General features: G+C 72.0%; 4 protein-coding genes and 1 long non-coding RNA gene across 11 annotated transcripts; 4 read left to right on the top strand and 1 right to left on the bottom strand.

The window, feature by feature from the left end:
• The first annotated feature begins 686 nt into the window (after positions 1-686).
• Positions 687-15,436, top strand: NECTIN4 (nectin cell adhesion molecule 4). 2 transcript variants are annotated; one of them, XM_075737386.1, is made up of 9 exons: positions 687-741; positions 9,780-10,133; positions 11,109-11,399; positions 11,842-11,956; positions 12,404-12,567; positions 13,525-13,672; positions 13,753-13,831; positions 14,028-14,132; positions 14,604-15,436. In XM_075737386.1, exons 1-9 carry the CDS (start codon positions 690-692, stop codon positions 14,856-14,858), a joined length of 1,563 nt encoding a protein of 520 aa, XP_075593501.1. In that variant the 5' UTR covers positions 687-689; the 3' UTR covers positions 14,859-15,436. The 2 variants fall into 2 exon arrangements, with proteins under 2 accessions (XP_075593501.1, XP_075593499.1); XM_075737384.1 differs by lacking the exon at positions 687-741 and adding an exon at positions 6,026-6,559.
• Positions 3,345-5,658, top strand: LOC142598549 (lens fiber membrane intrinsic protein-like). The gene is made up of 5 exons (XM_075737401.1): positions 3,345-3,466; positions 4,031-4,202; positions 4,885-5,025; positions 5,179-5,313; positions 5,474-5,658. Exons 2-5 carry the CDS (start codon positions 4,034-4,036, stop codon positions 5,539-5,541), a joined length of 513 nt encoding a protein of 170 aa, XP_075593516.1. The 5' UTR covers positions 3,345-3,466; positions 4,031-4,033; the 3' UTR covers positions 5,542-5,658.
• On the bottom strand, positions 13,535-15,611 carry LOC142598553 (uncharacterized). The gene is made up of 3 exons (XR_012832677.1): positions 15,419-15,611; positions 14,677-14,827; positions 13,535-13,662 (listed from the first exon to the last, which is right to left on the bottom strand). It is a non-coding gene; the product is annotated as an uncharacterized LOC142598553 (long non-coding RNA).
• A 489-nt stretch (positions 15,612-16,100) lies between these two features.
• Positions 16,101-22,714, top strand: ARHGAP30 (Rho GTPase activating protein 30). Its single transcript, XM_075736917.1, has 12 exons — positions 16,101-16,345; positions 16,822-16,924; positions 18,060-18,204; positions 18,283-18,365; positions 18,472-18,579; positions 18,684-18,811; positions 18,900-19,053; positions 19,323-19,423; positions 19,519-19,596; positions 19,816-20,283; positions 20,374-20,576; positions 20,864-22,714. Exons 1-12 carry the CDS (start codon positions 16,237-16,239, stop codon positions 22,637-22,639), a joined length of 3,456 nt encoding a protein of 1,151 aa, XP_075593032.1. The 5' UTR covers positions 16,101-16,236; the 3' UTR covers positions 22,640-22,714.
• A 410-nt stretch (positions 22,715-23,124) lies between these two features.
• Positions 23,125-26,773, top strand: USF1 (upstream transcription factor 1). Of its 6 annotated transcripts, none has more exons than XM_075737167.1 (11): positions 23,125-23,238; positions 24,185-24,249; positions 24,339-24,388; positions 24,543-24,655; positions 24,824-24,925; positions 25,010-25,202; positions 25,307-25,394; positions 25,534-25,592; positions 25,743-25,837; positions 25,945-26,073; positions 26,177-26,773. In XM_075737167.1, exons 2-11 carry the CDS (start codon positions 24,242-24,244, stop codon positions 26,264-26,266), a joined length of 927 nt encoding a protein of 308 aa, XP_075593282.1. In that variant the 5' UTR covers positions 23,125-23,238; positions 24,185-24,241; the 3' UTR covers positions 26,267-26,773. The 6 variants fall into 6 exon arrangements, with proteins under 6 accessions (XP_075593282.1, XP_075593279.1, XP_075593281.1 ...); XM_075737164.1 differs by having other exon boundaries at positions 24,806-24,925; XM_075737166.1 differs by having other exon boundaries at positions 24,537-24,655.
• The last annotated feature ends 259 nt before the right edge of the window (positions 26,774-27,032 follow it).

Raw genomic sequence — 27,032 nt, 5'->3', positions numbered from 1 at the left:
TTTCCTGCTCCAGCCCTGAGGGGGGGGGGGTGGGCAGCACCTTCAGGGAGGATTTGGGGGGCTGACGTGGTGATTTTGGAGTTCAGGTGTTTCCCCCACCCCACCCCCCCGGCCTTTCTCTGTGCTGAGCCCCGGTGGATTCGGTGCACGTGTGGGGCACCCCGGAGTGGGGCAATGGGGACGAGCTGCCTGCGGTGGGGGGGGGGTTGGAACACGGGGGGTGACAATGACCCGTGACACACACACACAACCCCCCCCCAGAGCGGGACCCCACGGGTCAGAGCCGTCGTGACAATGACAACACGGGGTCTCGCGGGGACACGCACGCGCGCGTGCGACACCGACGCAGACGGGTGCTGCGGATGCGTTTGGGGGTCACCAAGGCGGATAGCGGGAAGGAGCTGCTCGACGCGTGGCTGGATCCGGCCCTTTTTTTTGGGGGGGGGTGTCTCTATTTGATACACACACCCCCCCCCAGGGCTGGCGGGGTCTCCCCGGGGTCGCCCCACGCCCCCCCACGGGGGGGCGTGGGGCGACCCCGGGGAGACCCCGCCAGCCTCGGCGTGTGTGGGGGGGGTGAATCCCGTGTTGTTTTTTTGTGTGTGTGCGTGTCCCCCCCCGCCCTCGGTGCCGCCCCCACCCGCCCCGTCCCCCGCCCCGTCCCGCCCCGTCGGAGCCACCGCCCGGAGATGTGGGTCCTGCTGCTGCCCCTGGGGCTGGGCTCGGCCCTGCTGCCCCCCGGTGGGTGCCGGAGGGGGGGGGACACACACACACACACGCTGGGGGGTGCTGAGGGGTGCGGAGGGGTCCGGGGGGTGCAAGGAGGTGCTGGGGGGGTGCAAAGGGGTCCGGGGGGTGCAAGGAGGTGCTGGGGGTGCAGGGGTTGCAGAGGGTGCTGGGGGGTGCAAGGAGGTGCTGGGGGGGTGCAAAGGGGTCCGGGGGGTGCAAGGAGGTGCTGGGGGTTGCAGAGGGTGCTGGGGGGTGCAAGGAGGTGCTGGGGGGGTGCAAAGGGGTCCGGGGGGTGCAAGGAGGTGCTGGGGGGGTGTAGGGTGCTGAGGGTGCAAAGGGTGCAGGGGGTTCGGGGGGTGCAAGGAGGTGCAGAGGGTGCTGGGGGGCTGTGGGGTGCAGGGGAGCTGCGGGGGTGCAAGGAGGTGCTGGGGGGGGCTGCAGGGTGCTGAGGGTGCGAGGGGTGCTGAGGGGTCCGGGAGGTGCAAGGAGGTGCTGGGGGTGCAGGGTGATGAGGGTGCAAGGGGTGCAAGGGGGTTCGGGGGGTGCAAGGAGGTGCTGGGGGTGCTGGGGGGTGCAGGGGAGCTGCGGGGGTGCAAGGGGTGCTGGGCGGTGCTGAGGGTGCTGGGGGCTGTGGGGTGCTGGGGGTGTAGAGGGTCCCGGGGGCTCTGGGTGGCTGCGGGGGGCTGCGGGGCCGGGGGAGGTGTCCCGTGTCCCGTGTCCGTCGTGGTGACGGTCCCCGAGTGTCCCACAGCGGCGGGTCCCTGCCATGGCCACGCGTGGGATGGCGACAGTCCCCGGGTCCCCGCAGCAGCGTCCCCCGTGGCCGTGGGGCGGTGACGGTCCCCAGGATCCCCCCGTGGCCGTTCCACGGGTGGGTGCCGGCGACCGTCCCTGTTGTCCCCAGGCCACCCGTCACCGGCCACGGGCCACGGTGACACCTCGGAGGGCTGCGGGCTGTGCCACAGCCCCCACCGCGGACGGGCGCAGGCCAACGGCACGCTGGGTGCCAGCGTCACCCTGGGGTGCCCCACAGCGGGTGCCCCCCTGGGCCGGCTCCTGGCCGTGCACTGGCACTTCTGGGGGGGCCCCGTGGGCACCGGCGCCGCCGTCTGCAGCCAGAGCCGCGGCCACCCCCGCTGCAGCCCACCCTACCGTGACCGTGCCGCGCTGCCGGCGGCCGGTGACACCCCAGGGGTGCTGGTGCTGCGGCACCTGGGGGACGGGGACGCGGGCACCTACACCTGCCTGCTGCTGGGCGAGGACGACTGCGCCTGCGGGGAGGTGACGCTGCTCCTCAGCGGCGGTGAGTGACGGCGGGGACCCCTCACCCTGGTGTGGGGGCTGTGGGTGGTGGGACCCCTCACCCTGGTGTGGGAGCTGTGGGTGCTGTGGGTGCTGTGGGTGCTGTGGGTGCTGTGGGTGGTGGGACCCCTCACCCTGGTGTCAGGGCTGTGGGTGCTGTGGGTGCTGTGGGTGGTGGGACCCCTCACCCTGGTGTGGGTGCTGTGGGTGGTGGGACCCCTCACCCTGGTGTGGGTGCTGTGGGTGCTGTGGGGGCTGTGGGTGGTGGGACCCCTCACCCTGGCGTCGGGGCTGTGGGACACGGGCAGTCCCTGAGGCGGTTTCCCCCCCCCAGGTGCCCCCTGCAGCCCCCCCTGCTCCGGGTCCCCCTCCCACAGCAGCTTCGGCCTCAGCCTCCTCCTCCTCCTCCCGCTGCCGCTGCTGCTGCCGCCGGCCTGCAGCCCGTGACCCGTGGAGCACGTGTGCCTGTGCACGTGTGTGCGTGTGAGTGTGCACATGAGTGCGTGTGTACACGTGTGTGTGAGTGTGCATGTTTGTGTGCTTATGCGCGTGTGCGCACACACGTGTGCAAGGGCGCACGGGGGTGGGTGTGGGTGGGTGTGCAAGGGCAGCGTGCACGTGGGGGCGTGCGTGTGAAGGGTGACGACGGCACATGGGGGGGGCACGTGGAGGGGGTGTGCACAGGGGTGTGCACGTGTGGGGGTGCACGTGCTCAGCGCTGGGCACATGGGTGTGCGCGAGTGTGCCTGGGCCCATGTCACAGCGTGTGCCCAGGGGTTGTGTGTGCCTGCCTGCCAGGGCACACGCGTGTGCAGCCTATGTCCCTCATGTCCCCAGTGTCCCTGTCTCTCATGTCCCCCATGGCCTCAATGTCCCCGTGTCCCCCCATATCCCCCCATGTCCCCCCATGTCCCCATGTCCCCCCATGTCCCCAGTGTCCCCCCATGTCCCCCCATGTCCCCATGTCCCCATGTCCCCAGTGCCCCCCCATGTCCCCCCATGTCCCCATGTCCCCATGTCCCCAGTGCCCCCCCATGTCCCCCCATGTCCCCAGTGTCCCCCCGTGTCCCATCCCCAGCCGAGTGGCCGTGGGGTCCCCAGCCCTGCCCAGGACTGACCCTGCCCGCGGTGACGGCACCCGCTGTCCCCGGGGTGCTGGCGCCCTGGGAGGGGGCACAGGGTGGGACCCCAGCTGCGTCCCCTGCCCCCCCGCAGTGCCACCCCGGGGGGGACACCGGTGGGGACGAGCTTCTGCCGCGTCAGCACCTGGGTGGCGGCAGCACCCAGAGCCTTCCCCGCATTGTGTCCCCGACAATGGCGGTGCCACGTGCGCCCGCGGCCTCGACCCCCCCTCGGGGCCCCCGTCCCCATCCCAAGGGGACAGAGGGACAGAGGGACAGGCGGCCACGACGCTCCCGGCCGGCGGGTGCCGAAGGTGGGTGAGTGGCCGGGGGTGGGTGCTGGGGGGGTCTGTCCCCAGTGTCCCCCCCACCTCTCAGAGATGCCACCCCTGGGTCCCCCGCGGCGTCCCCCGGAGATGCCCCTGGTGTCCCCCGAAGTGTCACCCCCCCGGGTGCCCCAGTGTCCCCAGAGGTGCCCCCCCCCCCGTTACTCCAGAGACCCGCAAGATGCCACCCTGGGTACCCCCAGTGTCCCCAGAGGTGCCTCCCCCGGGTACCCCCATGTCCTTGAGATGCCACCCTGGCTTCCACTGACAGCCCCCCCGATGTCCCCGCGGGTGTCCCCAGTGTCCCCCGGAGATGCCGCCCCCAAGGACCCCCACGTCCCCCTGAGCTGTCCCCACGGGTGTCCCCTGCACCCCCGGAGATGCCACCCCCGGTAGCCCCACGTCCCCCAGAGGTGTCCCCACGAGTGTCCCCCAGAGATGCCACCCCCGGTACCCCCTACCCCCGGAGCTGTCCCCACGTGTCCCCCCTGTTGCTGCTCCCCCCGGCCCCCCCAGGGTGGCCGCAGCCCCCACAGCCCGTCCCTGGCGCAGGGGATGCCGGCGGGCGGGGGGCTGCTGTGCGGGGCCAGCGGCCTGGCCCTGCTCCTGGCCGCCACCGCCACCCGCTTCTGGCTGCAGCACCGGGCGCCCGCTGGCACCGCCAGCCTCGGGCTGTGGCACGCCTGTCTCGGGGGGCACTGCCGCCCCCACCCCGGCACCCCAGGTAGGCACCGCGGCGGCTGTGACGAGTGCGCCTGGCCTCTGCGGGGTGGGGACGGGGGGAGCACTGCTGTGCTGAGCTGTGTCTGGTCTCTGTGGGGTGGGAGGCCACTGCTGTGCTGAGCTGTGTCCAGTCTTTGCAGGGTGGGGACGGGGATGGGGGGCATGGATGTGCTGAGCTGTGTCCGGTCTCTGTGGGGATGGGGGGGGGGTGGATGTGCTGAGCTGTGTCCGGTCTCTGCAGGGTGGGGATGGGGGGGGGCATGGATGTGCTGAGCTGTGTCCGGTCTCTGTGGGGATGGGGGGGGTGTGGATGTGCTGAGCTGTGTCCGGTCTCTGCAGGGTGGGGATGGGGGGGGGGCATGGATGTGCTGAGCTGTGTCCGGTCTCTGCAGGGTGGGGATGGGGACGGGGGGGGCCATGGGTGTGCTGAGCTGTGTCCGGTCTCTGTGGGGACGGGGGGGCCATGGATGTGCTGAGCTGTGTCCGGTCTCTGTGGGGACGGGGGGGCCATGGATGTGCTGAGCTGTGTCCGGTCTCTGCAGGGCGGGGATGGGGGGGCACTGTTGCACTGAGCTGTGCACGGTCTCTGTGGGCAGGGCGCAGGGGCACTGCCCTGGGTGTGCACCCGCTCGGGGCCCTGTGTCCCCCGGGGTGTCCCCAACGCCTGTGTCGTCCCCCCCCAGCCTTATGGGAGGCCACGCGGGTGCTGATGCTGCTCTCGGTGCTCACCGCGGCTGCCGGCCTCGCCTTGGGGCTCTCCGTCATGGCCAGTGCTGCCCGGCGGGCACGTGCCCGCGTGGCCGGCGTCACCCTGCTCCTGGCTGGTATGTGGGGACGGGTGGGGGGCGGGCTGGGGCGCACGGGCCTCGGGGACTGTCCACAGGGGAGCCACAGCTGAGCTGAGCTGTGCCGGGTCTCTGCAGGCTGAGCTGTGCCAGTCACTGCTGCACTGAGCTGTGCCCGGTCTCTGCCCGCAGGTCTGCTGGCGCTGCTGGGGCTGGCGGTGTACACAGCCGGCACGTTGAGCCTCCTGGGGTCGGCCCACACCGCCTGGCGCTTCTCCTGGTCCTACATCCTGGGCTGGGTCGCCGTCGTCCTCACCGGCTCGGCAGGTAGCAGCGCCCGCGGGGCCTGGTCACTGCTGCGCTGAGCTGTGCCTGGTCTCTGCAGGGCTGAGCTGGGCCCGGCCACGTGCCAAGGGCACCCACGGGTGGGGGGCAGCAGGTTGGGCCCCCACACCGAGCTGCCCCCATGGCCTCCTCTCTCCCCCAGGGATTTTCCACCTTTGTGCCGCCGCCAAGGACCTGTCTCCGGAGAGCTCCGAAGTGGCGGGTGCCTGAGAGGCCCCCGGGACCCCTGCTCCCACCCTCGCCCCCCCCCTCCTCCCCACAGGAGTCGGGTGGGGGCACCCTGAGGCTGTGTGTCACTGCTGTGCTGAGTTGTGTCCAGTCCCTGCTGTGCTGAGTTGTGCCCGGTCTCTGCAGGGCTGCTCTCCCACCCCCCCCCAACTCTTGCTGTGCCAATAAACTGCCATGCCCCCCCCCCCCCCCCCGCGGGCTGCACTGTGCCGTCGGGTGGCATTCGGGGACCCCAAATTTTGGGGCGGGGGGGGGGGGGGTCGGCGCCAACGCGCAGCACTCCCCCTTCCTCTGCCCCAGGGCTGTTTGTGGGGTCTGGCCCTGGGGCCTGAGGGGGGCACTGGGAGGGGCACGGGGGTGTCACCGGGACGGACGGACGGACGGACGGACGGACACACACACACACACACACACACACACACACACACACGCACCCCCACCCCCACCCCCACCCCCACCCGGGATCCGCCGTCTGACGCGGCCCCGTTCCGCCCGGGTCGGGCCCACCGCGCCCCGTCGGGGCCCATCGCCCCTTTAAGGCCGCGCCCCCGGCCCCGCCCCTGCCCCGACTCGCCGGACCGGTCCGCCCCGCCCGGCCCCGCCCCGCCGACCGCGCCCCGCCAGGCCCCGCCCCCCGGCCCCGCCCGCCCCGCCCCCGCCGCGGCCCCGCCCCCCCCGTCCCGTCCCGTCCCGGAGCGGCAGCACCGGCCCCTCCGCCGCGCTCGGCCCGGAGCCGCCCGGTTCGGCCCGGTTCGGCCCGGTGCAGCCCGGAGCGGCCCGGCGAGGCTTAGCCCGGTTCGGCCCGTTGCAGCCCGGCACGGCTCGGTTCCGCCCGGTTCGGCCCGGCGCAGCCCGGTACGGCCCGGATGGTGCTGGCCGGGGGCCGAGCAGCGCCGTGAGCCCGCAGGTGTCCGCATGGCCCCCCGCGGGATGCGGCCCGGGACGCGCTTCCTCCTCCCCCGCCTCCTCCGCCTCCTCCTCCTCCTCCTCGCCGTCACCGGTAAGACGCGACGGGACGGGACCGGACCGGGACCGGGGGGGGGGAAGGGGGACCCGGGGGGGGGAAGGGGGACCGGCAGCACCGGCTGCTCCGGGCTGGGACACGGGGCCGGGGCGGGGGGAGCGGCGGGAACCGAGCGGCGGGGAGTGGGGTGCACACGCGTGTGTGTGTGTGTGTGTGTGTGTGTGTGTGTACCCGCGCGTCTGTGTGTACGTGTGTGCGAGCGTGTGCGCTCCGTGTGCACCTGCGGCTCCGCGCACCTGTGCCTGCGCGTGTCCGTGTGTCCGCGTGTGCCCGCGCGTGTCGGTGTGCCTGCGCGTGTCCGTGTGTCCGTGCGTGTCCGTGTGTGTCCAGGCAGGGTCGGGCTGTGCGTGGGTGCGCGCCGTGCCGGGGGTTGCGCACACTCGTGTGCGTGTCCGTGAGCGCGCACCTGCGCGTGTCCGCGTGCCCCCCCCCCCCCCCCCCGGCCCCCAGCGCGGGGGGGACACGGACCCCTCTGGGGGGCACGGACCGTGGGAACGGGACGCGCCCCGCGGGGACACCCGGCCGCGGGGGGGGGGGGTCCCGGGGGGTCCCACCCCCTCCCCATCATCTGCCCCACGCCTGGGGGGGGGGGGGGGCTCCCCTCGAGCTGTGCCGAGGTGGGTGCTGCACCCAAGGGTGCTGGGGGGGGGGGGGGGGGGCTGTTCAGTGCCCTGCGTGTCCCCCCCCCGCGCCGTGCCTCAGTTTCCCCAGCGATGGACGAGCCGTGGGAACGGGCCGGGCGCCGCGGGGGGTGACGTCACCGCAGGGGGTGCTGACCCCCCCGTGACTCACAGCCCGTGGGGGGGTCGGGGGCTCGGTGCCACGAGTGGGGGCGGCCCGGCCGTTGGGGCGGGCGGGGTGTGTGTCCCCCCACACTGGGGGCACGGGGCGGCACCGAGCCCATCACCGGGCGTCAGGCCTGCGGCCCCCCCGGGGGAGAGGGGGTGCTGCCACGCCGCCCACGGGCGAGGGGATGCGTGTGTGCGCACACGTGTGTGTGTCTGTGTGTCCGTCGGGGCCGCACACACGTGCGTGCATCCCCGAGGGGCACAAGTGCTCGCGCGTGCGTGGGCACGCAGCCCCCGTGGGCACGCCAAGGGGCGACGCTGGTCTGCGCACACACGTTGGTGCGAAGGTGAGGCTGAGCGCGCACACGCGTGTGCACCCCGCGGGGCTCCCCCCTCCCCGGGACCCCCATCTCCCCGGTCCCGCATCCCGCGGGCGCGAGCCCGGCCGGGGCGTGGGGGCCGCGGGATCCGGTTGAGCCGGTTCCCGGCTCCGTTCCCACGCGCTCGGCCCCGCTGGGTGGGGACGCCCCGCGGCAGAGGCCGCTCGCCAGCCCCGACGGCACCCCGGCCCCCACCCCGGCACCGGCACCCCGGCCCCGCCGGGACCCCCCGGCCCCCTCGGGACCCCGTCGCCGCGCGAGGGGAAACTGAGGCAGGGCCGCCGTGGCGGGAGCGGCGCAGCCGTGACTCACGGCCCGGGCAGCGCCGCAATTATTTAATTAATCCGGCGACTAATCGGGGGGTAATTAGGCCGGGCACGGCGAGCGGTACGGCGGGGGGCTCGGCGGGGAGGCCCCGGGGGGCCGGCGGGGGCGGGAGCCCTCCGCAAGCCACGGCAGAGCCCGGCATGCGTGCCGGCCGGTTGGGCTGGCCATGCCGGCCCGGCCGCTTCCCCCGGCGTCGCCGAGCAGCTGGGCGTGCCCCGCGCCCCGCCCCGACACCCGCCGGCCTCGCACGCGCGGCGGCCGGGGAAACGGGAGCGAGCGTGCGGGAGCGTATAGGAGCGAGCGTGCAAGCAGGTCTGGGTGCGTGCAGGTGTGCGTGAGCGTGCCCAAGCACACGTGAGCGTGGGTGGACGTGCCCAAGGGTGTGTAAGCGTGCACGGGTATGCGCAGGTGCGCACGAATGTCGGCAAGTGTGCCCTGAGCGTGTGTGAGCGTGCCCAAGTGTGCAGGAGTGTGTCTATGCCGGCACGAGGATGCCGAAACACACAGGACTGTACAAGTGTGCAGAGGTATGCCCAAGCGTGCAGGAGCATGCACGACTGTGTCCAAGGATGTGCAAGTGTGCCCAAGCATGATGAGCATGCGTGAGCACACCCAAGCGTGCATAAGCGTGTGTGAGCACATCCATGCACACATAAGCGTGTCCAGGGGTGCACAAACATTCATAAGCATGTACGAGCGTGCTTGAGCGTGCTGGAGTGTGCCTAGCTGTGCACGAACAAGCCTGTATACGTGCAAGCGTGCTTAAACACGCACGTACATGTGTGAGTGTGCTCAAGCATGCTTTAGCGTGTGCAAGCACGAGCACATTCAAGTGTGCACGAGCGTGCCCAACTATCCCCGAGCATGTTCAAACGTGCACGAGCATGCACAAATGTACTGAAGCGCATGTGCACGTGTGTGAGCACATCCAAGCACGTGTGAGCATGTGCAAGTGTACCTGAGTGCTCACGAGCATGTGCAAGTGTGTCCCAGTGCGTGTGAGCACACCCAGGTGTGCATGAGCACAAGTACACCCATATGCGTGTCCAAGAACGCCCAACTGTGCATGAGTGTGCAAGCGCACCCAAGCCCGCGTGAGAGTATACAAGCGCACCTGAGTGTGTGCAAGCGTGCCCATGTGTGTATGTGAAGGCACCTAAGCGTGCATGAGTGTGTGCAAGCACATGCGTCAGCAAGCGTGCCCAAGTGTATGTGAGCGTGCCTGAAGAAATGCATGTGTGCAAGTGCAAGTGTGCCCAAGCATGCCTGTATACGTGTGAGTGCACTCAAGCACACATAGGTGTGTGTGAGCACGAGCGTGCCCAAGTGTGCCTGCACGTGTGTGAGTACACCCAAGCGTGCCCAAATGCGCCCAAGCGTATGCGAGTGTGCCTGAAGAAACGCACGGATGTGTGCAACCACAAGTGTGCCAGAGCGTACGCAGGCATCCCTAAGCGTGCCCGCACGTATATGAGCACGCGCAATCGCACGCGTGCAAGCACAAGTGTGCCTGAGCGCGTGCGAGCGTGCCGGCATGTATGTGAGCGTACCCAAGCGTGCGCGGGGGCGCGGGCAAGCGTACGCGAGCGTGCCCGAAGTAGCGCACCAGTGCGCCGGAGCGTGCCCGAGCATTCTCGCGCGTCCGTGAGTGTGCGCGAGCGTGCCGAGCGAGCGCCCCGGTGCCAGCCTGGCTGCCCGCAGGCTGCCGCTCCGGGGTGGTGGAGGTGCAGCGCAGCGTGACGGCGGTGCTGGGCCAGGACGTGGTGCTGCCGTGCCGGTACCGGGCGCAGGAGCAGGAGCAGGTGGTGCAGGTGACGTGGCTGAAGCGGGGCCCGGCCGGGCGCAGCGCCGAGGTGGCCGTGCTCAACCGGCAGCACGGGGAGCACGTGCAGGAACCCTACGCCGGGCGGGTGCTGCGGCGGGCGAGCGGGGCGCTGGAGGACGGCGCCATCGTCCTGAGGAACGCCGTGCAGGGGGACGAGGGCGACTACGAGTGTCACCTCATCACCTTCCCCCTCGGCAACTTCGAGGGACACCTCACCCTCAAGGTGCTGGGTGAGTGACCGGGGCCACGGGCACGGGGCGGTGAGGATGGGGCGGTGGGCACAGGGCGGTGGGCGGTGGGCATGGGATGATGAGGATGGGATGGCGGGCGACAGGCATAGGGTGGTGGGCAAGGGGCGGTGGGTGGTGGGCATGGGGCAGTGGGCACGGGGTGGTGGGTGGTGGGCACGGGGCGATGGGGCGGTGGGCACGGGGTGGTGGGTGGTGGGCATGGGGCGGTGGGCACGGGGCGGTGAGGATGGGGTGGTGGGCACGGGGCAGTGAGGATGGGGCGGTGGGCACAGGGCGATGGGCACGGGATGATGAGGATGGGATGGCGGGCGACAGGCATAGGGTGGTGGGCAAGGGGCGGTGGGTGGTGGGCACGGGGCGATGGGGCGGTGGGCACGGGGTGGTGGGTGGTGGGCATGGGGCGGTGGGCACGGGGCGGTGAGGATGGGGTGGTGGGCACGGGGCAGTGAGGATGGGGCGGTGGGCACAGGGCGATGGGCACGGGATGATGAGGATGGGATGGCGGGCGACAGGCATAGGGTGGTGGGCAAGGGGTGGTGGGTGGTGGGCATGGGGCGATGGGGCGGTGGGCACGGGGTGGTGGGCGGTGGGCACGGGGCGATGGGCACGGGGCGGTGAGGATGGGGCGGTGGGCACGGGGCAGTGAGGATGGGGCGGTGGGCACAGGGCGATGGGCACGGGATGATGAGGATGGGATGGCGGGCGACGGGCATAGGGTGGTGGGCAAGGGGCAGCGGCCATGGGGTGAGGAGGATGGGGGCGATGGGTGACGGGGTGGTGGGCACGGGGCGATGGCCACGGGATACTGGGCACGGGGCAGTGGGCACCGGGCACCCCATAAGGTGCCCTGGGGACGGGGTTGGGGCAGGGGGGGGTCTGGGGACACCGGTACCGCAGCGCCCGGCCGCGGGGAAGCACCTCCCGGCGCGGGTCTGACGCCGGTGCCGCCCGCAGTGCCGCCGCTGCCCATCCTGAACCCGGGGCCGCCGCTGGAGGAGGGCCAGGGCCAGACGCTGGCGGCATCGTGCACGGCGGAGGGCAACCCGGTGCCGTCGGTGCGCTGGGAGACGGAGGTGCGGGGCACCAACGCCACGCGCCACTCGGCGCACGCCCGCTCTGCCTCCGTCACCAGCGAGTTCTTCCTGGTGCCCGGGCGCAGCATGAACGGCAAGAGCCTGACGTGCGTGGTGGCCCACCCCGGTCTGCGCCACGAGAAGAGGATCACCCACCTGCTCAGCGTCGCCTGTGCGGCACCGGGGCACGGGGGGCACGGGGGGCACTGAGGAGCACGGGGGCTGTGGTGGGCGTTGGGGGGTGTTGAGGGATGCGGAGGACACGGGGCGTGGGGAGGACTGAAGGACGTGGGGGGCGTTGGGGACATGGGGGGCATGGAGAACGTTGAGGGACACGGAGGATGTTGGGCACGTTGGGGACACGGGGGGCACTGGGGGTCATGGGGGGCACTGTGGACATGGGGGGCGTTGGGGATGTGGAGAGCCTTGGGGACGTGAAGGACGTGGGTGGCAGGGGGACCTGGGGGGCGTTGGGGGACGTTGGCATGGAGGACTTTGGGGACGTGGAGGGGAGGAAAGGCACGGGGGGGCCGTGGGGACATGGGGGGCACGGGGGGGCCGTGGGGACATGGGGCCCGTCCCTGCTCGTCCCCTCACTGTGCCCTTGTCCCCAGACCTGTCGGACGCCTCGGTGCTGGGGCACACGGAGGAGTGGCAGGAGGGCATGGAGGGGGCCGTGCTGACCTGCCTGGGGGACGGCAACCCCCCCCCCACCTACAACTGGACACGGTGAGGACGCCGTCCCCGTCCCCTCCGCCTGACCCCAGCCCTGCCCTCACCCCCCCGTCCACGTGTCGGTGGCCCTGCCACGTCCCCGCACACGTCCCTGTCCCTGCCACGGCGTCCCCTGCGCACGTCGGTGGTGTCCCTGCCGGGTGTCCAGAGCACGTTCGTGTCCCCGCCGTGTCCCGTGTCCCTGCCGCATCCCCCCTGCCCGTGCCGGTGTCCCCGCCGTGCCTCCCCACCCGTGCCCGTCCCCGCCGTGTCCCTGCCCGGGCGTGCCTGTGCCGAGGGCCGCGGCGGCAGCGAGCGCGGCAGGTGGTGCCGTGCCCGGGCAAGCCCCGCCGGGGCCGGGGCAGGGCGTCAGCCGTGGGAACCGGCAGCCCCGGCTTTGATGGCGGTGCCGCCTGCGCCCGCCCGGGCACGCCGGGGGCTGACGGTGCCGCCGCGCCGCAGGCTGAACGCCCCGCTGCCCGCCGGCGTGCGGGTGAAGGGGGACACCCTCGTCTTCCAGCGGCCCCTCGCCGCCGCCGACGCCGGGGACTACATCTGCCACGTCTCCAACCGCGTGGCCACCAAGGAGGCGCGGGCCAACGTCAGCGTCAAGGGCAGGGCGGCAGGTGGGCGCCGTGGGGGGCCCGGGCTCCCCCTCCCTGAGGGTGTTGGGGTGGGGGGTCCTGGGTGGTCGGGGGGAGCCTGGCCGGGGGGGCAGCGCCATTCCATTCCGTGCTGCTCGTGCCCGTCCGTCTGTCCGTCCCCGGGCTCTTCTCCATCCGCCCACCCTTCCTGCCGCCCCCCTCGCCCTTCTCACCCCACCCCGTCGGTCCGTTCACCCGTCCTGCCCCAGATGCTCCCTCCCCCCTCTGTCCGTCTGTCTGCCCGTCCATCCATCTCTGTCCTCCTGTCCGTCCGTCCATCCGCCCGTCTGTGCACCGTCCATCCACCCCCCCGCTTCACTCTCCCCATCCACCTCTGCCTCCATTTCTCCTCCCACCCACCCATCTGCCCGTCCGTCCATCTGTCCGTCTGTCCCTCCCACTCCTCGCTACCCGTCGGTTCATCCGTCGTGTGCCCATCCCTACACTCATCTGTCCCTTCATCCACCCGTCTACTCACCCGTCTACTCATCCACCCACCATCTACTCATCTGTCTACTCATCCACCCACCCGCCTACTCATCCTTCCACCCATCTACCTGTTCACGTCTGCTCGTCCCCCCGTCCATCCATCCATCCTGCCGTCCCCTGGTCCATCCATCCTGCCGTCCCCCCATCCATCCCTCCATCCCCTGCTGTCCCTCTGTCCATCCATCCTGCCGTCCCCCCATCCATCCCTCCATCCCCTGCTGTCCCTCTGTCCATCCATCCATCCTGCCGTCCCCCTGTCCATCCATCCCCTGCCACCTCTCTGTCCATCCGCCTCTCCACCCGTTGGCCGTCTGACCACCTGCTCATCCGAGTACCCACCCACCCACGGACTCGCCCACCCACCCACGGCCTCGCCCACCCATCTGCCCGTGGATCCATCCGTCCGTCTATTCACACACCCCCCCCCTCTCCCCCCCACCCCACGGGCAGACGACGAGGTGCGCAAGGTGGACCTGGTCTCGGCTTCGGTGGTGGTGGTGGGCGTCATCGCCGCCGTCCTGCTCTGCGTCCTCGTCGTCGTCGTCGTCGTCATGACCCTCTACCACAAGCGCAAGACCAAGCGCATCTCTGAGAAATAGTAAGAGGCGGCGGGGGATGGGGGGGGGGCGGTGGGGGACGTGGGGGGGCCCGCGCTGAGCGTGTCCCCCCGTGTCCCAGCGAGGAGGAGCTGACGCTCACCCGGGAGAACTCCATCCGCCGCCTGCACTCCAGCCACAGCACCGACACGCGCACCCAGGTGGGGGGGTCTGGGTGGGGGGTGCCCTGGGTGGGGGGTGTTGGGGTGCCCGGCGTGATGGGGAGTCCAAGGGGGGGAGGGTCTTGGGGTGCCCGGGGTGGTGGGTGTTGGGGTACTCGGGGCTGGGCATGGGGTGTTGGAGGAGGAGCAGGGTGCCCGGGGGGCCGGGCTGTGGGGTCTCACGGGGCCGTTTCAGCTGGAGGAGACGCTGCAGCTGCGTGCGGAGAGCCGGCAGGGCAGCCTGCGCGGGGACAGCCTGCGCGGGGACAGCTTGCGCGGCACCAGCATCTGCTCCGCCATGGTGAGCGCCGCGGCAGGGCGGGGGGCTCGGTGGGGCGGGGGGGCCCGGCTCAGCCCCACACCCAGCCCGGGGCTGCGGCTGTCGGTGCGTGTCCTCCCGCACCCCCCGTTTTGTGGGTGCACCCCCCCCTTGGGGTGTTCCAACCTCTCGCCCACGTGCAAACCCCCCCCCCGTTCTGGGTGTGCACAGACCCTTCCACGCGCGCACCCCCTCTTCGGTGTGTCCGGCCCCCCCCTTTTGTGTGTGCAAAGCCCTCCCACACACGTGTGCACACCCACGTGCTGAGCCCCTGCGCACCCCCTCGTACCCGTGTCCCCACATCCCCCACCCGGGGAAGAGCGGGCTGCACCCTGGCCGTGCCCCCCCCCGGCAGCACCCTGGGCCCTCGTCCCCGCGGGGTCCCTGGGGCAGGGTCCCGCTCTGGGGGGGTGCTCCCTCCCCGGGGGTGACCCCCGTCCCTCGTCCTCGCAGAGCGAAGAGCCCGAAGGCCGCAGCTACTCGACGCTCTCGACGGTGCGGGAGATCGAGACGCAGACGGACGTACCGGTGGCACCGCTGCTGCCCGCGCCGGCGGGGAAGGAGCCGAAGGAGGAGGAGGAGGATGGCGGCGGCGGGGACGACCCCATCAAACAGGCCATGACCCACTTCGTGCAGGAGAACGGGATGCTGCAGGCCAAGCCCACCACCAACGGCATCTACATCAACGGCCGCGGGCACCTGGTGTGAGCCCGGTGGGGACCGGGGGGGGGATGCCCGAGGGACCCCCGAACCCCCCCCGGCCCTGCCCGCGGTGCCCCGGTGTCACCCTGCTGCTGGCACGGGGGTGGGGACGCGCCGTGCCGCAGGACGGGCTCCGGTCCCCGAACGTCACCCTGCTGCCGGCCGAGGAGGCGACGGCAGCGCCCAGGACCTTGCGGGCACCGGAGCCGCTGGGCACCCCCGAGCGTGGGGACACCCCAAGGACAGGACAGGGCCAGGAGCCCCCGGCGGGGATCCCCCCCCCACCCCCAAAAATCCCTTCGGACTCTGGGTCGGCTCCTTCCCGCGCGGCGCTGGGGACACGCGGCGGTCCCCGCTCGGGACGCGGTTTGCCGGTGGCACTTGGGACGCTTGTGTCCCTTCCCTCATCCCAGCTGCCCCCCCCTCCAGCCCCCCAAAACCCCCAAACCCTCTGTCCCCCCCCCCCCCCCAAACTGCTGAGGGAACCCCCCCGGGGCCGGGCCCCCCCCGGGGCACGGGGCTGGCGGTGGGGGTCCCCGGGGCCAGCGTGCCCTGCGTGTACATACCTGTATAGGACGGGGGCCCCCCCCGAGCTGCACAGCCGCGCTTGTAAATAAACCCCCGCGCGGGACCCTGGGACCCTGTGTCGAGTGCGTCTGGTCTCAGCTGGGGGGGACGCGGATATACGGGGGGGCGGGGGGTGGCGCTCGCGGGACGCTGCTTGCGCATGGGTGTGCAAGGACGGCCACACCCGCGTGCTCCACCCATGCGCTGCTGGGCACGCAGGTGAGCTGCGTGCAAGCACGTGCACGTGGAAGTGTGCGCGAGCATGCCGAAACGTGCACGACCTCACGCAAGCATGTACGAGCACATGCAAGCATGCCTGAGCTCGTGCAAGCATGCACGCGAGCCATCAGCACGAGCTCACGCAAGCATGCACAAGTAAGCATGCACGAGCACATGCAAACATCACGAGCTCACGCGAGCATGCACGAGCATGCACGAGCACGCACGAGCACGCGTGAGCGTGCCCAAGCTCGCGCAAACATGCACGAGCGTGCAGGAGCGCACGGAAGCGCGCACGAGCGTGCGCAAGCGTGCCACCCGCGCCCTGCCCTGCGGTTTCGACGCGCCGAGGAGCAGGAAGCAGCCTCGAAGGCGGCCGCCGCCTTCCTGCCATCGCCAGCGGGACGACCCGGGCCCTCGAGGCTGCGTCAGGGCCCCGGGGCCGCCGCACTTCCTTCCCCGGGGGCCGCTTCCGCTCGCCGCCCGCCTCCCCCGGCCCTCGCAGCCGAGCCGGGGGCTCCGGGGTCCCCGCGCCCCGCTCGGGCCATGGGCAGGGTCTGACCCCACCGCGGGGGGGGGGGGGGTCTGCGCCGCCTCCATGTCGCTGGCGCTGAAGGCCCGGCAGAAGGCGAGGCGCAAGGGCGGCGGCAAGGAGCGGGTTTTCGGCTGCGACCTCCTGGAGCATCTCCAGCAGTCGGGGCAGGACGGTAAGCGCCCACCGGTGAGCGCCGCCACCGCCCCTACCCCCCACCCGTGGGTTCCCGCCGGGCCCCCCGCCCGCCTCGGGGGTCGCCCCCATGGATGCCGGAAGCCGGGAGGGTGCCCGGCGGTGCGGCGGGGAGGGGACGGGGGGTGACTCACGCCACGCGGTTGCATCACCGGCAGTTGAGCAAGCGTCGCAGCCGGGGCGCCTCTCGGCGAGGCCTCTCTGAGATTTGGGGGGGCCCCGGCACCTCACCGCGGCCCTGAGGGGATGGGGATGGGCGGCCCCGTCCCCGGGGACTCGGTGCCCCTGGAGCTGGATGTGGCCGGCACGGGGACCGGCTGCCCTGTGGTGACACCATCACCACATCCCCGGGCAGCGGGTGGCCCCGGTGGCCCCGTCACCCCCAGCTCTTGGCCGGGAGCGGGTCTGGGGCCGGGGGAGGTGGGTGACGGCGGACCCGGGGTGCCCATCCCACAGTGCCCCAGGTGCTGAAGAGCTGCACCAAGTTCGTGGAGCAGCACGGGGTGGTGGACGGCATCTACCGCCTCTCGGGCGTCTCCTCCAACATCCAGCGGCTGCGGTGAGCGGGGCTGGAGGGGAGGGGATGAGGGTGGAGACGGGATGGAGATGAAGATGATGGAGATGATGGAGCAGATGGGACGGAGATGGAGGAGCTGGGATGGAGATGATGGAGATGGAGCAGGCAGGATGGAGATCAGAGGCAGAGGAAGCAGGGATGGAGCTGGAGACAAGATGGGACCAAATGGGAGGAAACCGGGTGGGGACGGGAGCAGACAGGATGGAGGTGGAGACTGGAGGGAGATGGGGCTGGACCGGGAGGGGACAGAGATGGACCAAGGTGGGACGGGGACAGGACGAGGGTGGGACCGGGAGGGGTGGAAATGGGGACGGGGTGAGACAGGATGAGGGGGATGGGGCAGGCTGGACGGGAGATCAGATGGGACGGAGACGGGATGAGACCGGAGCAGCGGGAGAGGATGGGGACAGGGACGGGATGGGGACAGGGACGGGGACAGGGACGGGATGGGGACAGGGACGGGATGGGGACGGGGACGGGGACAGGACGGGGTGGACGCAGCCAGCGCAGGAGCCGACCCTGCTGCTGAGTTGCTGGATCTGGCCCCCCCCTCCCCGCCCCTCGCTTGCTCCTTTTCTGCCGTTTCTTTTCTCGCTGTTCATCCTTCCTCGCTGCCGTTCTCTCCACACAGGGGGTTCACTCTCTCGCTCTGTTCAGTTCTTTCCCCCCCCTTTTTCCTGTGTCCCCAAGAACCCCAGCACCGCCAGCGTCCCCTGCGTCTGCAGGGTCCCCAGCAACCCCGGGGTCCCCAGCACCCCCCTGTCCCCCCCATATCCCCCCATCCTCTGTGTCCCTGTACCACTGGCACCTGCAGCATCCCCTGTCCCCTCCATCCCCGTGCCCACCATCCTGTCCCCTCTGTCCCCTCCATCCCATCCCCTCCATCCTGTCCCCACCGTTCCCCCATCCCCTCCATCCCTGTCCCCCCGCATTTGCCACCCACTGGGGCCGTGTCCTGTCCCTGTGTGTCCCCAAGCCCCGCCGGCAGGGATCAGCCCCCCGCCCTCCCCGGGGACACCCCAGACCCTCTGCGGCACGGCAGCGAGCTGGGCCGAGCAGGGACGCTGCCCCGTCCCCGTCCCGGTCCCCGTCCCCGAGCCGGCCGCCTCGCCCGCAGGCAGGAGTTCGACAGCGACCGCTGCCCTGACCTGCAGAAGGACGTCTACCTGCAGGACATCCACTGCGTCAGCTCCCTCTGCAAGGCGTACTTCCGCGAGCTCCCCAACCCCCTCCTCACCTACCAACTCTACGACAAATTTGCCGTGAGCGTCCCCCCCCGGCCCCCCGCCGCCCGGTACCGGGGAAGGCGACGCTCTTCACGCCGTCCCCGTCCCTGGCAGGACGCGGTGGCTATCCAGATGGAAGAGGCACGTCTGGTGAAGATCAAGGAGGTGCTGAAGGAGCTGCCGGTGCCCCACTACAGGTAGGGGGGTGCAGGGCTGGGGGGGAGCCCCGGAATCACGGTATCCCTCACGTGGGGTGCCCCCCCCCCCGATCGCGGTGTCCCTCACGCGCCCCGGTGCCCGCAGGACGCTGGAGTTCCTGATGCGGCACCTGCTGCTCATGGCGTCCTACAGCAGCCAGACCAACATGCACGCCAGGAACCTGGCCATCGTCTGGGCGCCCAACCTGCTGCGGTGAGCGCCGGGGACGGGGCGGTGACCAGCACCCCCCCTCCTTTCCCCCGGTGGGGGGGGGGGGGGGGGAGCAGCCTAAGAGCCCCCCGGCATCCCCGCGGCAGGTCGAAGGACATCGAGGCGACAGGGTTCAACGGCACGGCGGCGTTCATGGAGGTGCGCGTCCAGTCCATCGTGGTGGAGTTCATCCTCACCCATGTCGAGCAGCTCTTCGGGGACGCCCCTCTCCACGGTACGGCCCGGCCTCGGGGGGGGGACACACACACACCACGGCCAGGGGGTCCCACAGGACCCTGATGGCCTGTCCCGGCCGTCCGCAGGCAGCGAGTCCCCGCGGCGGTCGCTGCTGCTGGGCGGGGGGAGCCCGAGGGATGGGCAGCCCCCTCCGTACCACGTGCCGGCGACGCTCAGCCAGGGCGACGGGCCCCCCCCGATCCGGCCCTACCACACCATCATCGAGCTCAGCGACCACAGGTAGGACCTGCCCCCCCCTCCCCGGAGCCCTGGGTAGCGCTGCGAGCACGCGTGTGCCACGCACACGGGATCCCACGCACACGGGATCCCACGCACACGGGATCCCACGCACACAGGCATGCGCTCTCCTGCACTCAGGCATGCATGGGTCCAAAGGCACCATGCGTGCTCGTGCACACTCGCAGGCATGCACAGGTGTGCCGCAGCATGCCCGGCGTGCCCAGGCGTGTGCAGGCGTGCCTGGCACCCCTGACGCCCGGGTGCCGCAGGAGGAAGGGCTCCCTCAAGGCCAAGAAGTGGAGATCCATCTTCAACCTGGGCCGCTCCAGCCACGAGGCCAAGCGCAAGCTGGTCAAGGCGGAAGAGAAAGGTGGGGACCCCCGGCCCCCCCATCGCTCGGGGGGATGATGCGTCCCCAAACCCAACCCTGCCGCCACCCCCCCCCTTCTCCTTCCCCCCCCTCAGATGACAAGTGCGGTAAGATAACCCTGCGGCCGGCCAAGAGCATGGACTCGCTCAGCTCCGTCCCCTTCGCCAGTGACGGTACGAGGGACGCGCCGAGGTGTCGCTCCCGCAGGGACCGTCCCCGAGGTGGGATGGTGGGGACGGGGAGGGGACGGAGGACGGGATGGGACAGACAAGCCACCGGCATCGCCCCGGTACCTCATCTTGGCAGCTCCCGTGGTGCCCCCGGGTGCCGGGGGGGTCCGGGGACAGGAGCCACCTCGGGGCCCTGACTCTTCCCCCCGCCGCCGGGTGCAGACAACCCTCGGCTGAACAAGAAGCGTTCGGTAAGGCAGCCGCCGCAGCGCCGGGAGAGCTTCGATGCCTGCTCCTCGCCGCCAGCGCCGGAGAGCTGCCCCGAGCTGGAGGAGAGCCTGGAGGAGAAGCTGAAGGGGAAGGAGGAGCCGCGGGGCCCCGAGTCGGAGGGCGAGAGCAGCACCAAGTCGGAGCCCACCACCCCCAAAGCCAGCCGGGCCTCACTGGTGGCCCCCGGCCGCTCGCCCAAGGCTGCCCACAGCCGTGCCGAGAAGTGTGCGGGGGTCCACATCTCCGGCCCCTTCTCCGTCACCGTCCCCTTCCACATCACCTCCAACCTCTCCCGCCTGACGCGGGGGCTGCCGTGCCCGGCGCTGGCCCAGGCGGCTGCGGGCAGAGAGCCACCCACCAGCCCCCCGCCGCCCGCCCGCCGCTCCACTGGGGACCCCGAGGCGCCCGAGCACCGCGCCGGTGAGAGGCAGCTGCCGGGACTGGCTGGCGCGGGACCCCCGGGGTGCCAGGGACACCGCAGGGCTCAGCACCCCCCGCTTCCCTCTGCAGGGGAGGGGACGGCGGCCGTGGAGGAGACCCGGCTGTCCCTGGAGCTGCGGGACTCCTTCGCCTTCCTGGACAGCCAGGAGACGTGGCTGGAGGGCGGCGGGGACGGGGAGCCGGCGGCACAGTCCCTGCTGCTGGACACCGGCCCCGGGGACGGCGAGGGGTTCTTGGCCATTGAGGAGGGGATGGAGAGCGGGTTCATGAACGTAAGCGGGCGTTGTCATCCCGGTGGGGACAGAGGGGACACGGTGGCAATAGAGGGGATGGCAACGGAGGGGACACAGCGGGGACAGGGATGGAAGGGACATGGTGGCAATGGAGGGGATGGAGGGGACAGGGATGGTGACGGAGGGGACACAGGGACAGAGGGGACACGGTGCCATCGACCCTCCAGCCCCAGCGCTGTCCCCGAGGCCATGCAGGGCTCCCTGCCCAAGTGGGGCTGGGGGCGTCTCCAGCATGACCGTCACCCTCCCGCCCGTCCCCTCCGCAGCCGGGGGAGCCCCCCGCCGAGCAGCCCGGCAGCTACCTCTCCATCGAGGAGTGCATGGATGAGGAGATGTTCTTCATGGCTCCCAGCGGCTCCGATGCTGAGGACTGCGCCGGCGACACCGACTCGGACGACATGTTCCTCAGCGCCCACGACGACCTCAGCCCGCTGGCGGCATCGCTGGAGCCCCTTGACGAGCTGCTGGGCGAGGGTACGGCCCCGGTACCCCCAGTGCCAGCCCAACCTGGCACTGCCGTGCCACAGGACAGGTCTCCAATGCCAGGGCCGGCAGAGCCGTGTCCCACGGAGGAGGATGCTCCGGGTGAGGGGGAGCAGCCCGGGGACCCCGCCGGGGTGCCGGCTGAGGGGGGGGCACCAGGGAGCGACCAGCCCCCAGGGGAGGAGGGCGGAAAGGAGGGGGCTGCCAATGGCAGCTCCAGCCCCACCAGAACTGACTCCAGCGCCGAAGCCGGCACAGGGAACGAGGCCGGGGGAGCTGGGGGCTGCACAGGAGCGGGGCCAGTTCCCCACACATCGGATGGGGAAGTCGAAGAGGATGGACCTGGCTCTGGTCCCCCTGCCACAGAGCCTTCACCGGGGTCCCCTCCTGCCCCCTTGCCAGGGGAGGCCCCCCAGGAGCTGGGGGAGGCCCCCCAGGAGCCAGCACAGCCCCCGGTCCCTGTGTCCGACTCCGGGGTTGTCCCCAAGGCTCTTGGGGTGGGCGGCCCTGGAAGCAGCTCTGGATCTCCCTCGCTCTCTGCCTCGGCCCCGGACCTGAGCAGCATCACCACTGCGGCCCCAGACCTGAGCAGCATCACCCCCACGGCCCCGGAGCTGAGCAGCAGCACCCCCACAGCTCCGGAGCTGAGCAGCATCACCCCCACAGCCCCGGAGCTGAGCAGCATCACCCCCACAGCCCCGGAGCTGAGCAGCAGCACCCCCGCGGCCCCGGAGCTGAGCAGCGGCACCCCCACGGCCCCGGAGCTGAGCAGCAGCACCCCCACAGCTCCGGAGCTGAGCAGCATCACCCCCACGGCCCCGGAGCTGAGCAGCAGCACCCCCACGGCCCCGGAGCTGAGCAGCGGCACCCCCGCGGCCCTGGAGCTGAGCAGCAGCACGCCCACGGCCCCGGAGCTGAGCAGCGGCACCCCCGCGGCCCCGGAGCTGAGCCAGGCTGAGCCCACCAGCTCAGAAACGGTGTGCCGCAAGCCCACGGCCGTGCTGCGCCGCGACGGCAGCGCCCCGGTGCGCCTGGCCGCCCGCACCGTCAGGGTGCAGCAGGCCCGGTCGGTGCCCGTGGTGCCCCCCAAGCCCCAGTTCGCCAGGATCCCCCCGGCCCTGCAGCCCTGGGTGCCAGCGGCGGAGGGCGATGCCACCGCGTTGCCCCGGCGGGTCCCCAGCCCCCCGGTGCCAGAGGGGCCTCCCCACCAGTCCGTTGGGGCGAGGAGAGCGGCGTGGCGGGAGGGCGGCAGCATGTCCTTTGACGAGGCGGTGGCGGCGGCGGCGGCCGAGCAGCAGCTGGCCCAGGCGCCGGCGAGGAGGGTGCAGCCCTCGGGCGAGGGGGAGCCGGCGCCCGCCGCCCCCAAGACCCTGCCCTTCCATCAGAGCCCCCTGAGGCCGCGGCTGCTGCGGCCCCTCAGCTGCGTGGCGGCCCCTGAGGGCGAGGCGACAGGGAGGAACCGGCCGGGCTCGACCCGGCCAACGGCACAGGCCGAGGGGGCGGCGCTGCCCCCGCCGCGGCGGCCGGTGGGCACCAAGGGGGTGGCGGGCGAGCGCTGAGCGCCGGGGCCGGCAGGTGTTGGTGTGCGGCTGTGCGGGCGGCCGCGGATCAATAAAGGCACTGGGCTTTGTCTACTGCTGCGGCCTCCTCCGACGCAACATGGCGGCACCCAGGGCGGCCTCAGGGGACTGGTGGGAAGAGGGGTCCCCGCTGAGCACCCCGGGCCGGGGCGGGGAGGGAGAGCAGGGCGGGGGGTCCCTCACCCCGCGGCGGCGGAACCGGAGGACCGGGACCGTTTTCGCGAGTGGGGTGTGAGGGACGGGGAGCGCCGCCCGCCTTCAAGATGGCGCCGCCCTCACTCAAGATGGCGCCGGGCGGAAGCGCAGGGCTTCGCCGTCTAAGATGGCGCCCGTCGGGTCGGCACGCACTGAGATGGCGCCGGCGGGAGGGGCGGGAGGCCGTGCCCGGCGCCAAGATGGCGGCGGCGGCGGCGCGCTGCGCTACGCGGCGCCCCTGCCCAAGATGGCGGCGGGGGGGCGGATACGGAGTTCGCTTCCGCCCGAACCCGTCATGGCGGCGCGGCGGCGCCGTGCGCATGTGCGGGGCTCCATGGCGAGACAAGGGGCCGAGCGCGCGCAGGGCGGCCCGGCACGGCGAGGTAACGGCGGGGGCGGGCGGGGGGCGCCGGGACGGGCCCGGGGGCGCGGCGGGGCGGGGCGGGCCGGCCCCCCCCTTCCCCGGCCTGCGGGCCTCGGCGCTGGGGCCCAGCCGCGGCCGCCGGTAGGTGCGGGCCCGGCCGCGGCCCCGGGGCCCATCCGCCGCTGTCCCCGGCGGGGGTGTGGGCCCTCCCCTCCCCTTCCCCGGCCCCCGGGATCCGCCGCCCCCCGCCGCCCTGCCCCGGGGCGCGGCCCCCCGCGCCTGTCACCCCCTCTGCCGCCGTCGCGGGCCTGTCACCCCTCGCGGGGGGTCCCGCCGCTGCTCCCCCCCCCCCCCGTCCCCCGAGCTGACACCCCCGTTTCCCGGCACGTCCAGGGGGGACCGGGGCCGGGACGGGACCGGGGCCGCGGCGGGGGGCGGTGACACGGGGCTAAGCCCCGCGGGGCGGCCGGTTCTGGGGCGGCGGGGACCGGGGTGCCGCCGAGCGGGGCCCGGTGTCGCTGCCCGCCCCGCCCCGTTCCCGGTTCCGTGACCGGCTGCCGGCGGGTGACAAAGAACCGGAGGGAGCGGGGCGGCGGCGGCGGGGCCGGCGCGGGCGGGACGGGGGTCAGCCGGGGGCGTTTGGGGAAAGCCGTGTCACCCGAGATGTGAAAGCGAAACGGGGGCTGACCGGAGGCGGAGACGGCCCCGGCCGGTGTCGGGGTGCGGGAGCCGGGCTGCCGGGCCCCAGCTTCGCTTTTCGGGGGGCGGGGGGGGGGGTGTCCCTACAAGGGGTCCCTCCCCGGTGACAGCGGGGGACCTGCCGCCGCCGGGGAGACGCCGCTCCCGGGGCTGGCGTCGGTCCGAGTCTGGCGCAGAGCGGCGGTTCCCCGGGAGGAGCAGCAGCAGGAGGAGGAGGAGGAGGAAGGCTGGGCCCGTCCCTGAGCTGCCGCCTCTGCTCCCCGCAGGGCTGTGAAGGCCGGGAGGCTTCATCTGCGACTGCTGATGCCTGACGGAGCGGAGCGATGAAGGGGTGAGCGCTGGGACCCCCCCGGTTTGGGGCTGTCAGGGGCAGCGGGTGATGCTGGGGGGTCCCTCACCCGCCTCCCCTCACCCTCACAGGCAGCAGAAAGCAGCCGAGACGGAAGAGGGAACGGTGCAAATCCAGGAAGGTGAGCGGGGACCCCACCACCGGTGAGGGGGGGCACCCTGGGGTAACGCCGTCCTCGCCCCTGGGAGAGTGGGGGGAAGGCTCTGAGCACGCCCCGGGAGCCCCTTCCCCATCCTGGGCTCCCCCCGCCACCCTCTTCTTGCCTTAAGGTGCAGTGGCCACAGGCGAGGATCCCACCAGCGTGGCCATTGCCAGCATCCAGTCCGCGGCCACCTTCCCCGACCCCAACATCAAGTATGTCTTTCGCACAGAGAACGGCGGGACGCAGGTACGCAGACGCCGAGGGGGGCGGGGGGCTCGGCCCTTACCGGAGCACCCGCTGGCACCCGAGGGGGAGCGGGGAGGGGAGCGCCGCGGCCCGGATGCCGGGGTCGACCACGGGTGGGCTGAGCCGCCGCCGAGCCGCCGGTCCCCGCAGCCGCGGCTCTCTGGGCAGGTGATGTACAGGGTGATCCAAGTGGCGGACGGACAGCTGGACGGACAGACGGAGGGTACCAGCGCCATCAGCGGCTACCCTGCCGCGCAGTCCATGACACAGGTGGGTGTCGGCGCTGGGCGGGAGCGGGGCCGTCCTCGGCGCGCTGTCCCACCGCGGGCACCCGCTGTCGTCCCTCCCCTGCAGGCCGTCATCCAGGGTGCCTTCACCAGCGAGGATGCGGTGGAGACGGAGGCCACGGCCACCGAGACTCACTACACCTATTTCCCCACCACGGCCGTGGCCGACACCAGCACCTCTGCCGGCGCCGGGACCACGGCCACCGCCGTCGTCACCACGCAGAACTCGGAGGCGCTCCTGGGGCAGCCCACCCCCACGGGTATGGACGTGGCAGGGAGGGTGGGGGGTGTCACGTCCCTGTCCCTCAGGGAGCGTTTTGGGGGCCCCCCCACCTGACCCCCTCTCTTATTTTGGGCTGTTCAGGGCAATTCTTCGTGATGATGTCACCCCAGGAGGTGCTGCAGGGCGGCGCACAGAGGTCCATCGCCTCCCGCGCCCACCCCTACTCCCCGTGAGTACCGGACCCCTCCCCGGCTCCCCCTGGGCGCGGGGGTGTCTCCGCTGGGCCGACGCAAAGTGGGGGGACGGGGATGGGATGCAGCCGGATATCTGACGGTATTGCCGGACCAACGCCGCTGGTCTCCCCCCAGGAAGTCGGAGGCGCCACGGGCCACCCGGGATGAGAAGCGCCGGGCACAGCACAATGAAGGTAAAAGCCTCTTCTGGGGAGGGCTGTAATTAGCTGACACCCCCCACACATGCTTGCTGGGGGTTTGGGGACCCGGCGCCCGGCTTGGTGCCTGCTGGGGGTCTTGGGACGGTGCTGACACCCGTCCCCCACCCTCTCCCCGCCACGCAGTGGAGCGCCGACGCAGGGACAAGATCAACAACTGGATCGTGCAGCTCTCCAAGATCATCCCCGACTGCTCCATGGAGAACACCAAGTCAGGGCAGGTAGGGACCCCCCTGCCATCGCTCTGGGGGGGCTGCGGGGCGAGGGAAAGGCTGGGTGGGGTGCTGGTGCCCCCCCCCATGCTCACCCCCTGTCCCCCCCACCCCAGAGCAAGGGCGGAATCCTCTCCAAAGCCTGCGACTACATCCAGGAGCTGCGGCAGAGCAACCACCGCCTCTCTGAGGAGCTGCAGGGCCTCGACCAGCTCCAGATGGACAACGAGGTCTTGCGGCAGCAGGTGAGGTGGCCGGGGGGGGCCCTACGGGGTGCGGGGGGGGTGTCTGTGCTCAGCCTCACCCTACCTGTGTGTGTCGTGTCCCCCCCCTTCCCCCCCGTGCCAGGTGGAGGATCTGAAGAACAAGAACCTGATCCTGCGGGCGCAGCTCCGCCAGCACGGCGTGGAGATCGTCATCAAGAACGACAGCCACTGACGGGGACGACGGGGACGGGGACCGGCGGCGGGACGGGGGTCATCCCTAACCCCCCCCCCCCCCCCCCCGGCAGTGAGCACCTCCCCAGCGTGACATGAGGACCCTCCCGTTTGGTTTGTGTCCCCTCCGTCCCCACCCTTTGCCCCCTCCCCACCATGTCCCTCCCTCTCTCACATCCCCGTCCCCTGCGCTTCGTGCACACGCTCTCGGCCAGGCGGGCGCCGGCCCCGCTAGCCCCCCAGCACTGCCTCGGTCTCCTGGACCCCCCCTTCCCCACGGGACCCCCCCTCCCCGGGGGACCGTCCCCTCCCCGGGGGGCCGCCGCACCTCTCGCCCCTCCCTGCCGGCCCCGGGCAGCCGCTGGGGGTGTGGGGGTTCCGGGGTGCTGCGGACCCCCCCCCTCCCTCCCTGCCCGCTGCGGCTGGCCCGGCCTGGCATGGCCAGACTTTTTTTTAAAACTCTCTGAATTTAAAATGCGAAAATAAATAAAAATAGTGATTTGTTTTTCCAGGTCCTACAGTTTATTCCCCTCCTCTCCCACCCCAGCACCCAGGGGCCCCCCAGTCCACCAGCCCTTCCTGCCCCCTCCTGTCTGGTCACACCCCGGGGACCCCCAGGTGCTGGGGTGGTGGCTCCCAGGGACCCCCCTTCCCTCCTGTGACCCCCCCCCCGTCCCCCTGTGCAGTGTCCCAGTGATCTCACTGTGCTGTGATGTCATCATGCCGTGATGCCAGGGCGTGATGTCACTGTGCCGGGACGGCTCCGG

Source organism: Balearica regulorum, chromosome 28, assembly GCF_011004875.1.
Source record: "Balearica regulorum gibbericeps isolate bBalReg1 chromosome 28, bBalReg1.pri, whole genome shotgun sequence".
Classification (NCBI taxonomy): Eukaryota; Metazoa; Chordata; class Aves; order Gruiformes; family Gruidae; genus Balearica; species Balearica regulorum.
The sequence above is the reverse complement of the archived record's forward strand: the minus strand, read 5'-3'. Positions and strand labels throughout refer to the sequence as shown.

Coding starts and splice junctions, on each gene's coding strand:
- NECTIN4 (XM_075737384.1), top strand. CDS start 6,475: ATGGCCCCCCGCGGGATGCGGCCCGGGACGCGCTTCCTCCTCCCCCGC. Junction 10,134..11,108: donor CCTCACCCTCAAGGTGCTGG/GTGAGTGACCGG, acceptor TGCCGCCCGCAG/TGCCGCCGCTGCCCATCCTG. Junction 14,133..14,603: donor CCAGCATCTGCTCCGCCATG/GTGAGCGCCGCG, acceptor TCGTCCTCGCAG/AGCGAAGAGCCCGAAGGCCG.
- USF1 (XM_075737162.1), top strand. Junction 25,593..25,742: donor CCGGGCACAGCACAATGAAG/GTAAAAGCCTCT, acceptor CCCGCCACGCAG/TGGAGCGCCGACGCAGGGAC. Junction 26,074..26,176: donor ACGAGGTCTTGCGGCAGCAG/GTGAGGTGGCCG, acceptor CCCCCGTGCCAG/GTGGAGGATCTGAAGAACAA.
- LOC142598549 (XM_075737401.1), top strand. CDS start 4,034: ATGCCGGCGGGCGGGGGGCTGCTGTGCGGGGCCAGCGGCCTGGCCCTG. Junction 4,203..4,884: donor CCCCCACCCCGGCACCCCAG/GTAGGCACCGCG, acceptor GTCCCCCCCCAG/CCTTATGGGAGGCCACGCGG. Junction 5,314..5,473: donor CGTCCTCACCGGCTCGGCAG/GTAGCAGCGCCC, acceptor TCTCTCCCCCAG/GGATTTTCCACCTTTGTGCC.
- ARHGAP30 (XM_075736917.1), top strand. CDS start 16,237: ATGTCGCTGGCGCTGAAGGCCCGGCAGAAGGCGAGGCGCAAGGGCGGC. Junction 18,205..18,282: donor AACTCTACGACAAATTTGCC/GTGAGCGTCCCC, acceptor CGTCCCTGGCAG/GACGCGGTGGCTATCCAGAT. Junction 18,580..18,683: donor TGGGCGCCCAACCTGCTGCG/GTGAGCGCCGGG, acceptor TCCCCGCGGCAG/GTCGAAGGACATCGAGGCGA.